Genomic DNA, 10,861 nt, shown 5'->3' with positions numbered 1-10,861 from the left:
GTATTGAATGGCGTATTAGTGTAGTATGGACTGCTTTGAAATTTCTCCTCCCCTTTGATTACTTTTCAGTCTGCCTTGTCTAAAAATCGCTGATCAAATTTTATAATTATTTTAAAAATACATAAAATGTATGTATTTACTTTTTTTCTGGTCAAACCACGGATGCTGGATGGAAGCGGTGCAGCACGTGTGAAGTAATTGCAAACATTAAAATAAATGAATATATATATATATATATATACTTTTACTCACGGTTTAATTGGATATGGATTATTTCGATATGGATTTAATTATGCAGGCGCGTCAAAGTAAAACAGCAGGTGTATTAAAGAATGACTGCAGCGACACCTTGTGGCCATTTGCGGAATTACACCCTCGTCGACGCTCGCCGTGTCGCATTAAAGAAACCGCTGTTTCCCTCCCATTCTCCCGGTTTCCTGTTATAACGCTGGTCTGAAACGAGCCGGGACAGTCAGCGGAAATCTCGCCACAGCCGCCAAGGTGTTCGGCCAAACATGGGGGAAATAATTCTGCCTCGGCGTTTATTCCTCTGGTGTATGGCGGTCGTATACCTGACCGCTTTTGTTTCTCTTTACGTGCAGATTCCAGGTGAGGCTGACCAAAGTGTTTGAGGCTATGCTAACTTGTTGTTAGCCCGGGGAGAAGTTTGCATGTGTTTTCCCGCTTTTCCTCCTGTCGTGCTTCAATCCAGTGAGTTCTAGAAGTTTCTGAGGGTTGTAGTCACTTAACCTAAAGAAATCCTTGTGAAGATCCATGACATAGGAAAAGTCGAACTACAAATCCCAAAAGCCACCTCGTTCATGCAATACTTGGTCAAACACGTACACATTTCTACACACGTATGTCAGCAGTCAACAGATTGTTAGCCGTTAAAACGTGCTTTTTTCCGTGTGTCTTCGTCTTAGATTTATTATAGGCTTTAAATACGATTGAACTTTGATTTTGCATCATAAATAGCATCATAATCAATATTGTACAGTTAATACAAATATAGGAATAGGGGTGAATCAAAGAAATCTTGGATGACCAAAGGTTTCTATGTGAAGGTTTTGGGCCTGTAAAAGAATTTGGAGACCCTGCAACGAATTTTAGAAATAGCTTAAAAACAGATGGCTAAAATCAGTGAAATAGCACATTGAAGGAGAAATCTGCCAAATGCTGTACATACACCACACATTTAACCAAGATAGTATTAAAATATAAATCCAAACTGTTTTTTCAAAGCTGAATTTAAATCCAGTGCAAAATTAAATATTTCAGTTGCACTTGTTCTAATGCAGATTATTGCCCTTAAGGCTTAGCAACAACACAGTAAAAAGCTCATTGCGTAGCACATTGTCAGATATGCAATGTTTTGTAGCAATATATTTGTTTATTATGAGGTGGGGAGCGGTTCAGTACTGGGCTCAAGCAGTCACTATATCATGTGGTGATCTTGAAAGCTTGAAATTTGAATGGCTTTGGTAGTGACCACGTCAGTCCAGCTGAATCTGTGTCAATACCAAAAGTGTTACCGAAACACCCAATGAAGGAGTTTTTGTAATGATGTACCAGATCGTAACACAGTGTTGATATTTAGGTCTCTATGGAAATGAGGGCCTGTTACCAGCCCGTAAGCAGCTGCGATACAGTGGTAAATCTATACTGGAGCAGCTGCAGGCCTCTCCCACCCTGCTTTGGTTTGGACCTCAGCTTGGCTTGGACACACACACCGCCATGGAGCTGCTGTGCCTTGTTGGGGCAGGGCTGAGCCTGTTGGCCACATTGGTGGAGGCACTGCGAGACAGCGTGATCTTTTTCTGCCTCTGGGCCTTGTACCTGTCTTTGTACCAGGTGAGGTTGCATTGCTTGTCTCAAGATATTTTTATTTCATCATTGTGTTTCTTCTCACGCTTTTCTTCCTGTGGCAGGTGGGGCAGGTTTTTCTCTACTTCCAGTGGTGAGTTGATGTTTGCATTACCACGACTGTTTATTGTATTTGTCAACATCAACACACCGGTTGAAACGTCAACACTGAACAATATGACCTTGTAACCCCTCTCCCGCCACCTTTATTCTTTCTTGTTACCCAAATACTTTTTCTAGGGACAACCTTCTTCTGGAGACAGGCTTCCTCTGTATTCTTGTTGCTCCACTGACGTTAATCAGGGGGTCACAAGCGGTCAGAGAGCATGATCATGTGACCTTCTGGCTGATACGCTGGCTGCTCTTCAGGCTGATGTTTGCCTCTGGTGTCGTGAAGCTCACATCCCGGTGTCCTACTTGGTGGGGCCTGACCGGTAAATAACAAAAAACTTAGAGATGATCTCAATAATACTTGCATTTAAAATGTTTTGATCCCTTTTTTACAAGTAACAAGCATTTCCCCCGCCCCGCTGCTGATCAGCTCTGACGTATCACTATGAGACGCAGTGCATTCCCACACCGCTGGCTTGGTTTGCCCACCATTTGCCTGATTGGTGGCAAAAGCTGTGTGTGGTGGCCACCTTTTTCATTGAGATTGCCACACCGCCCCTTTTCTTCAGCCCACTACGAAGGCTCCGACTGGGATCTTTTTACTTGCAGGTGGGTAAAAATCGTTCATCGAAGCAATTTTGTGTAACTTCTAAACACAGCTAAACAGCTCAGAATGTTAATCATCTATTATCTGCAATGGCCTTTTCCTGATGACTGGATTTTTTTACTTTGTCTAGGTGCTGCTGCAAGTCCTTATTATTCTTACCGGCAATTACAACTTCTTCAACCTGCTGACACTGGTCCTCTGTCTGTCCCTGCTGGATGACCAGCATGTTCACTACTGGCTACGCAAGACAGACAAGAGCCAGTCCTGTGATAAACGTACGCTCACACTCTGCCTGCTGACCCAATCGGGAACCAGTTATCACATAAGGGAGGTTGAGAGCAGACCCAAGGCAAATAACTTTCACAAACCTTTGTATGAAAAGATTCCACTGTCCCTGAGCAGAAGCTTTGTTATTATTTGTAAAGGATATCTTTGTTGGGTAGCCACCGTCCTTCCTTTTTGTCCAGCCCAGTTTCAGTTTGAGTCAGAAATACCACAAATGGCTGCCAAACCAAACAGCCTGGAAAAAGACTTTGAATTTTTCTGGCTGAATTGTTTTCACTTACCTCGCTGTCTTCACTTTTGCCAGGTTCCACACTGAAGTCATGCCTTTGTTACCTGCTGGAGCTGGTGGTCTGGTCCCTCATGATCTCCGGAACGATAATTTATTTTGACCTGCAGTTGGATAAAAAAATGTATGCTATTACCTCAACAACAGGTAAATATCAACTCATACTTCTCATAACTACTTCATTTTGCCACATATTACTCCTTTGCTGCATTTCCATGAGGAGTCAGGCTTTGCTGCTGCAGCACTTGCAGAAGGATCAAGTGTTTGATACCAGTCACCTATAATTGAACATTCAGTTCCATATTAGTATGAAACTGTTCTAAGAAGAACAGGGTTGCAAAGATAAAAAGGGAACACTGGAAAAATGCTGCAATTCAGCTGATCTTAAATTTTATGTTGCCATATCTGATGGAGACAGAGACTTGTCTCTACTTGCTTAAAACTGCACTAAAGAAATTTAAAGGGAAAGGGAAAAGGTGAAATGTCCTCCAGGTGGCTGGCTGATTGACACATAAACAAGGATTCAAACGTCACAATGTGAAACGTGGATCGGTAGTGTATAATTAGCTGTACTTGCACTGAATAACAAAGAGTTTTATCTCCCTTTCAGCGTTTACATACCATCAATTCATCCAGTTCTTGAAGACTGTTACAATCCCCTGTATCTGGATGGGCGTTCTCTCCCTGACATGGGAGATGGTCACAGCCATGTTCAGGTTGTACGCTCCTGTTTATGTATTTGTTCCCCCAGCACTGACTGTGAAGGGCTGTTGTCATTGTAAAATGTTATTTGTTGTTTGTTTCTAGGTGTGCATGTGTCCCCGGCTTCCTGAAGAGGCTTAGCAGAACGCTCCAGTGGACTGTGTTCGCTGCTGCCACTGCAACCATGTTCGCTATCAGTCTGGTTAGTGCTTATAAAAATGTATTATTCATCTAATTCTATCTTAAAGATAATGATGTCGAGGGTCAATGCCATGCTGCAAGCCTGTAGTTCAACTTCCTGTCCCTATTTTCCCTTCTGGGATTTCTCATTATTCTGGCATGTCCAGGTACCTTTCACATACATAGAGTTTGACTCCAACGCCAGGCTGTGGCCGAAAGTGCTCCAGATCTATGAGCAGGTGGACCGCTACCAGCTAGCCAACTCCTACGGCTTGTTCAGGAGGATGACGGGTGTCGCCGGGCGGCCGGAGGTCGTCATCGAAGGAAGTCAGGATGGAGTCACTTGGACTGTGGGTGCCAGAAATATTTATGTTCAAGGCGTTTCATTGCTCACATCTGAAAGGCATTTACATCCAATTTTCTTTCAGGAGATTGAGTTCATGTACAAGCCTGGCAACCTGAGTGCCCCCCCTGAGGTGGTGACGCCTCACCAGCCCAGGCTGGACTGGCAAATGTGGTTTGCTGCCCTCGGGACTCACTCGCAGGCTCCGTGGTTCACCAGCCTGATGTACAGACTGCTGCAGGGCAAGAGAGACGGTGAGCTGTACCTTTACTTTTTTTATCACTCGTACTCTTTAATGAGCATTTCATGGTGGAACCAAATATAAAATACTTTTGGAATAATTTCAGACTGTCAGACTACATGCAATATATTTACACAAAAATTACCACAATCATGAAAGAGAGCACTGTTGCGTTTGCGAAGTGATTAGACTCTGGTATTATGCCAGTACTGTGACTGATAACCACCAGATTATCACTGCATGTTTTAATCTTGGTGTTTTTCAAGTGAAAACTAGAAACATGTTTCTTGTGAAAACTAGAAACATGTTCAGTTTGTGAAAAGAACGTTCTGTGAAATAAAATGCTGACAGCCAGAACTTTCAAGCGGTCATAGCGTTTCAGAGCGGGAGAACCAGGACAGGGGAGCTCTTTGCGTTTGCTATTTCAGTTTTAATGTCTGAAGAACGGGTCAAATAGGGTTAAATGGTCTGTTGTGGTCGGCTTCTCCTGCAGTGATTGAGCTCATCCAGACAGATGTGACTCAGTACCCGTTTCACCAGCAGCCCCCTGCCTACCTCCGAGCCCACCGCTACAGATACTGGTTTACCAAACCCAAGGCTGACGGGTCAGTGCTCTTGTTTTCCCCCCTCTTCTTCCTTACAGCAGTTGAGAGATGTATTCACGCACGTGTGAGATCTGTTCCGGACACTCCTTCAACACTACATCGAGCAGTTTTTTTCCAATTCAGCAAATGTCCTCGAAGCAATGTTAGTGTTGGACATTTTTAAATATTTGGTGTGCCATAGCAAATTCCCCTACCTCTTCCCTTTTATTTTTCCCCAGTAGTCAGTGCTTTTGATTTGCCTCCATGTCGGAGTGTGTGTCAAAAAACATTTCAACATCTGTGAGGTGTTTAGAAAAAATACAGGCGTTAATAATTCAACGCTTGTTGAAATGTTTAAACGTTTCAGTTGGATGTTTTAAGTCAATCAGTCGCATCAATCGTTATGGAGAGTAAGGGGTAAAAGTTTAAACACGTGCCTCAGGAGGTCTGTTTAGAACAGGTTTAATGTAACCCAGTCAGACTTTTGCAGACACTCAAGGTTTTTGTGTGTTTTTGTTTTTATTTCCCTTCTCTCTCTGGGCAGGTCTTACCCACAGCGATGGTGGAGGAGGGTCTATGATCAGGAATTCTATCCCACAGTGCACCTGGGCAGCTCCTATCTCGAGAACATGCTAAGTCAGTTTGGACTGAAGGTAAAGTGCAGCGCTCTGGTTTTGTGTGTGTTTGTTCTAGTTTGCGTGAATAAGAAAGGTGGTCCAAGCTTGAATTTCAAGCCTGAATTGGCCAATGTGTTGTTTTTTTTTGTTTTTTCTATTGCGCAGGACCATTCACCTCCACGTCGTATATCCACGACTACCGTTGCTCAAGGGGTGAGGTGGGTGCGCTCTCAGGTCAAGGGCGTACCCGCCCCCCTGATAATCTGGACACTGACTGCCTGCAGCGCCGTCGTGTGTCTACTGCAGGCATTGCGAAACGGACACAGACACCCGGGAAAGACAGACGGAGAAGCTGAGGCTGGCGTGACGGCCAGCTGCCGCAAAGCATCTACAGGGTTAGGTCGTCCGGAAGAGACTGACAACAGAAAAGCATTGGATGAGTACGAAGAGGACAGTAAGAATGAAGAAGAAGGATGTGATGATGAAGAGCAAGATGTCACAGATGACGAAGAGGATGGAACACATGAGGAGGATGAGGGGGAAGAGGGGGAAGAAAAAGGAGAAACTGAGGAAGACAAGGAGTTAAGACGCAGAAAATGAATGATTAGATGGTTGTCTTTTACAAACCTGCCTTTATACGAAACAGACCAAAGTCTTCTGAGTGTATTTGATCCCCTGACTTTCTCCTTTTCATCCAATTACTGGGTTGAGGCAAAAAAGGGGAAGAATTCTTAACCACTTAAAAAGTGTTTTGAAATCAGCAGCTTGAACGAGATTCGGATGAATCTTAAGAAGCCATGGTTGCTTTAAAAAGCGGAATCTTGTCAACAGATGCGGTGATTGGGAAAGGTGTCCTGTCTGGAGACAGTTTATTGTTTTGTTTTTTTCCCCAGGTGACTGAATTATAATTATTATTAGCAGTTCTCTGCAGTATCTTCTCTGGTCCCATTTGTGTGCAAATGCAACTTTGTTAATGTTTGCGTCAATGTGGTCACCTGTTACTGATAAATCCACTTTGCACTTTTTCTTTTTTTTTTATACAACCAATGTGTCTTTTGTTGTTGATAAAGATATGTACACATTTTTAATGATTAAAAGCAATAAGTTATTTGTGTAATCTTTTTTTAATTCATGAATTATCAGCAATCAGTGTCAGAAATGTCAAGAAATATTCACAGCAGTGCTAAACTACATAAATCTACTGCAGACACGGTGAAACACAAAACTATTAACTCTTTTCCTGCATCTTCTCACCACTTCAGTGTCCCAGGACAATACTTGTCGATGAGAGACTGGTAGTACGGCCGCAGACTCTCCACATCCGGCAGGTCCGTGACCTTCGTGTAGAGGTCGAATTTGCTACGCAGAGGACAGATGCCTTAGCTTTCGAGGAACTCGCGGCGTTTGAGGCGCTGATGACGGCACTCACTTGAACTCCTGGACCCAGGGCAGAATGCTCCGGTCCTTGTCGTTACACAGGTGCATGTAGTCTCCATGGGTGTGCCAGGGGTAAAAGGAGTGGAAGCGGATCATGTACAAACCCTGAAGAGCAGCAGAGACACGGGTATGTAGTTGAAGCTGTAACCAGCAACTTCTGAAGCCTCACCAGGCTATTTAATCATCATCGCTGCATTTGTTAACCTCCTCTGGGATGGAACAGTTGTTGAACTTCAGCACTCTGTAGAGATACTCTGGTGGTGACAGTACATTGATTTCAGTTGAATAGCCAGACAAACTGACATTTCAGTGATCGTAAATGGTGTGCAAACTTTATTTTTTATGGCAAATTATTGGATATTTTTACCATCGTGGCCCCAGGACATGAGGACATTTGTGAGCCCACAGTTCGGTTCATAAATCCCATATTTTGTACTGAAGAGGGAAGAAAAAGGACAAAAGTACCATCAATTAATGGAGTATATTGTTTAGTATTACCTACAAAGTAGTTGAATACAGTGTTTGAGAGTAACTGCTTGGTCAATGATCTCAAGTATATACAGTATATATACAGGGCTGTCTCAGAAAATTAGAATATTATGATGAAGTTCTTCTGTAATGCAATTACAAAAACAAAAATGTCATACATTCTGGATTCATTACAAGTCAACTGAAATATTGCAAGCCTTTTTATTATTTTAATATTGCTGATTATGGCTTACATCTTAAGAAAACTCAAAAATCCTATCTCAAAATATTAGGATATCATGAAAAAGGAATTTTTGTTTTTTTGATTGCATTACAGGAAATAAAGAACTTTATCACAATATTCAAATTTTCTGAGACAGTCCTGTACACACTTGATATCTATATATATATTCAAGATTCAAAGTGTTTATCGTCAAGTGTAGGGTCTGGAAATGTGTTTCTCTGGAAAATTAAATTGCCATCCGCAGTGCATCCACATAAATATTGATAAATAACTAAATAATAATGACCATACTGTTGTAACCACATGTAAACAGTGCAGGATAATGCAACCAGTATTAGCATATATGTTTGTTCTTGTTTAATCTAAATATCCTATTATTAGTATGTTAAGTAAGAAAATCCTTTAGATGTTTTCAATTTTAAGTTTCTTTATCTGTTTTTGTGTCTGTTATTACTAATTGGGGGGAGACTTTACTGTGATTGAATGACACCCTAAAAAAACAAATCCAGATGTTAGAACACAAGCGTTGATAATCTACTTGTAGCTGGGATTATTTTCATCTGGGTTTTCCTTGAAGGTGGTGTCTCTGAACACAATGGAGCTTTGAAACTTGCAGCCCACGGGGAAGGTGTCACCCACCACAGCCCACTGCAGGGTACACACACACACACACACACACACACACACACACAAATACACACACTTTGAAAGCATCTACAGTGTCCATCCTTACAATAGAGATTGGCATTTTGAAAAAAGAAAAAAGAGTTCAGAACCACTTCACAAAGACTAAATCAGATTTTGAAAAGGAATGACATCATTGTTTTTGAGTGTTTTTGCTCCAGATATTTAATGCCAGCTTTTATCTCCTCTCTCACCTGCGGTTCATCCCAAAGAGCCATGATTTTACCAACGTCGTGGATGAGACCCACCAGCTGGAACCAGTCTGGGAGAGAAACCGGAGTGAGTGACCGTTGCAGATTTTGCAAGGCGATGAGGTTTTAGTTCTGGCAATCCGCGTACCTTTGTCCGGGTGTTCTTTGCGGATACCCTCAGCGGTCTGAAAGGCGTGGTACGAGTTAGGAAAGTCCACATCAGGGTCTGATTCATCCACCAGCTGGTCTAGTGACAAAACCGCATCCATCATCGGCATCTCAGTGTGGTTGAAGCCGGTCCATTTGTGTTGCTGCGGAAAGGGGTCCGACTATGACTTGGAAGGAAAGCTTTCTCAGACACGCTTGGAGGGAATCCCTCCCAGACTTCAAAACATCTGCGGGACAATAAATTATGAACCAAATATGATCAGTAACTAAGCTGGTTTTTGAGCAACCGCTTACCTTTTGCTTCACAAAGTCCACATTCTGATTGGTGTGCATCAGATTGTATGTTTTGAACACTCGCTCAGTCAGGCTGCCGCTCTGAAACGTCCATATTTGACAAAAGTAGGATCTTTGAAGCAATAAACAATATCATTCATGCACAGATTTTATTTGCTTTTTTTTTAAATTTTATTTTATTCATATAGCCCCAAATCACAGGACAGTTGTCTCATGAGCCTTTTTCATGTATGGGTAGATCTTTGAAAATATTTACAGAAACCCAACATTCCCCCAAGAGTGAAAATGGAAATGAAACTGTGCTGCTCATCGTTGGGCGGCCTTCTGTCTCGACAGAAGAAAGAGGTCGAGCAAGAGTGTGATCGAGACACAGGGAGGTTAAAGGGTTGTGGGGAAACAGGCACAAATGATCTATTACTAATGCTACCAGTTGTGCTGACAGTTGCATGGTAATAGCTGAAATGATGCAATTCTAGCTTTACTAATCCTAAAAGAAATAGCGAAATGAGCCACCCAGAGGACTCAGGAAAAGATTGCCGAAGGGGGGGACGCAAGTGCAAACAGGATAGGAAGAGCGGGATTAATGAGAGAAGTGCATCATGGGAAATCCCTCTGCAGGGTAAGACCAGGGGCTAGCCCGGGGCCAACTATAAGCTTTCTCAAAAAGGAGGTTTTAAGCTTATTCTTAAACAAAGACCCTCCCGCTCCCTTCTCCGGATCGAAACCGGAAGACGTTTTCTTAGAAGAGGACCCCATTAGTTTAAGTCTCTGGCTCCAGTTCTGCTTATAGAGACAAGGGAATTTCTTTTAAAAGTTACTGACGCTCTTGAGTGTAGAAGTTGTTTCTGCACATAATATTATATGTTATTCTATTATATGATAATATCTAATGTTATTCTGCAGAGTAACATCATCTGTTAGCTATGGTAACATGAATCCTTACCTCAAAGTTTCTGTAGTGTTCCTTGTCTTTGGTTGCTGTTTTCAAATTTGGCCGGTATACCAGGGAGGGATCTGGACCCTGTAATTTAGGAAAAAATGAAACCGAGATATAAAACACATAAAGTAGTTTTAAAAAGATAGTTGAAAAAAAAAAAAAAAGTCAGCTCACAATGTTGACGACCCTCATGGCTGAGTTGAAGTCTTTGACCCTTCTGGTGTTATTTTGAATCAGTTCTCTGCGGCTGACTTACCGCGGCCTCTTTATACCCCCCTGTCCTGGAGCTGCTCCAGAGGTCTGCATGGAGAGAGCATCGACGTCCGGTCACACGTTAACTCACTTAATAAACGCTGTGTCAAACATTGACCGCTCCGTTTTGCACCCATGTAGAATGACTCAGTAGTTCTTTGTTTGCAAACGGCCTGAAATTGTTTATTTAAAGCCATTTAACTTTTTTTAAGTTGCGGAACAAAACAGCCCGTTTCATCGCAATCCATAACAAGTGCTTTACCCAGCGACTTATCCCAGGAATAACTGTATTTTAAAGAATTCTGCCGCGTACTTTTGATAAGAGGTAAATTTGTTCAACGTGGTCAAACAAGCCTCGGTGGAT

The 10,861-nt window shown here is 42.4% G+C and overlaps 2 protein-coding genes across 2 annotated transcripts; one reads left to right on the top strand and one right to left on the bottom strand.

Annotated features, from left to right (window-relative positions):
• The first annotated feature begins 434 nt into the window (after positions 1 to 434).
• On the top strand, positions 435 to 7,123 carry lmf2a (lipase maturation factor 2a). Its single transcript, XM_086163397.1, has 14 exons — positions 435 to 609; positions 1,601 to 1,854; positions 1,932 to 1,960; positions 2,107 to 2,300; positions 2,408 to 2,586; positions 2,715 to 2,859; positions 3,174 to 3,302; positions 3,766 to 3,871; positions 3,963 to 4,059; positions 4,205 to 4,387; positions 4,466 to 4,634; positions 5,115 to 5,226; positions 5,750 to 5,858; positions 5,988 to 7,123. Exons 1-14 carry the CDS (start codon positions 516 to 518, stop codon positions 6,420 to 6,422), a joined length of 2,235 nt encoding a protein of 744 aa, XP_086019523.1. The 5' UTR covers positions 435 to 515; the 3' UTR covers positions 6,423 to 7,123.
• On the bottom strand, positions 6,928 to 10,563 carry miox (myo-inositol oxygenase). Its single transcript, XM_086163398.1, has 10 exons — positions 10,420 to 10,563; positions 10,252 to 10,329; positions 9,309 to 9,389; positions 8,995 to 9,157; positions 8,850 to 8,917; positions 8,510 to 8,619; positions 7,627 to 7,694; positions 7,464 to 7,513; positions 7,252 to 7,364; positions 6,928 to 7,181 (listed from the first exon to the last, which is right to left on the bottom strand). The coding sequence occupies exons 1-10, from the start codon at positions 10,435 to 10,437 to the stop codon at positions 7,073 to 7,075; spliced, it is 858 nt and encodes a 285-aa protein (XP_086019524.1). The 5' UTR covers positions 10,438 to 10,563; the 3' UTR covers positions 6,928 to 7,072.
• Between the last annotated feature and the right edge of the window lie 298 nt (positions 10,564 to 10,861).

This window comes from Fistularia commersonii, chromosome 17 (genome assembly GCF_037954325.1).
Source record: "Fistularia commersonii isolate RoL2024-O1a breed Wild chromosome 17, RoL_Fcom_v1.0, whole genome shotgun sequence".
In the NCBI taxonomy this organism is placed as follows: domain Eukaryota; kingdom Metazoa; phylum Chordata; class Actinopteri; order Syngnathiformes; family Fistulariidae; genus Fistularia; species Fistularia commersonii.
This window is presented reverse-complemented; position numbering and strand designations above follow the sequence as displayed.

What these genes read in the sequence shown, in the direction of transcription:
- lmf2a (XM_086163397.1), top strand. Translation starts at nt 516, where the DNA reads ATGGGGGAAATAATTCTGCCTCGGCGTTTATTCCTCTGGTGTATGGCG. An exon ending in ACCAAACCCAAGGCTGACGG is followed by an intron (nt 5,227 to 5,749) that starts GTCAGTGCTCTT and finishes CTCTCTGGGCAG; the next exon opens with GTCTTACCCACAGCGATGGT. An exon ending in TAAGTCAGTTTGGACTGAAG is followed by an intron (nt 5,859 to 5,987) that starts GTAAAGTGCAGC and finishes TCTATTGCGCAG; the next exon opens with GACCATTCACCTCCACGTCG.
- miox (XM_086163398.1), bottom strand. An exon ending in TGGACTTTGTGAAGCAAAAG is followed by an intron (nt 9,158 to 9,308) that starts GTAAGCGGTTGC and finishes CCCTTTCCGCAG; the next exon opens with CAACACAAATGGACCGGCTT. An exon ending in CATGTCCTGGGGCCACGATG is followed by an intron (nt 7,514 to 7,626) that starts GTAAAAATATCC and finishes TGTCACCACCAG; the next exon opens with AGTATCTCTACAGAGTGCTG.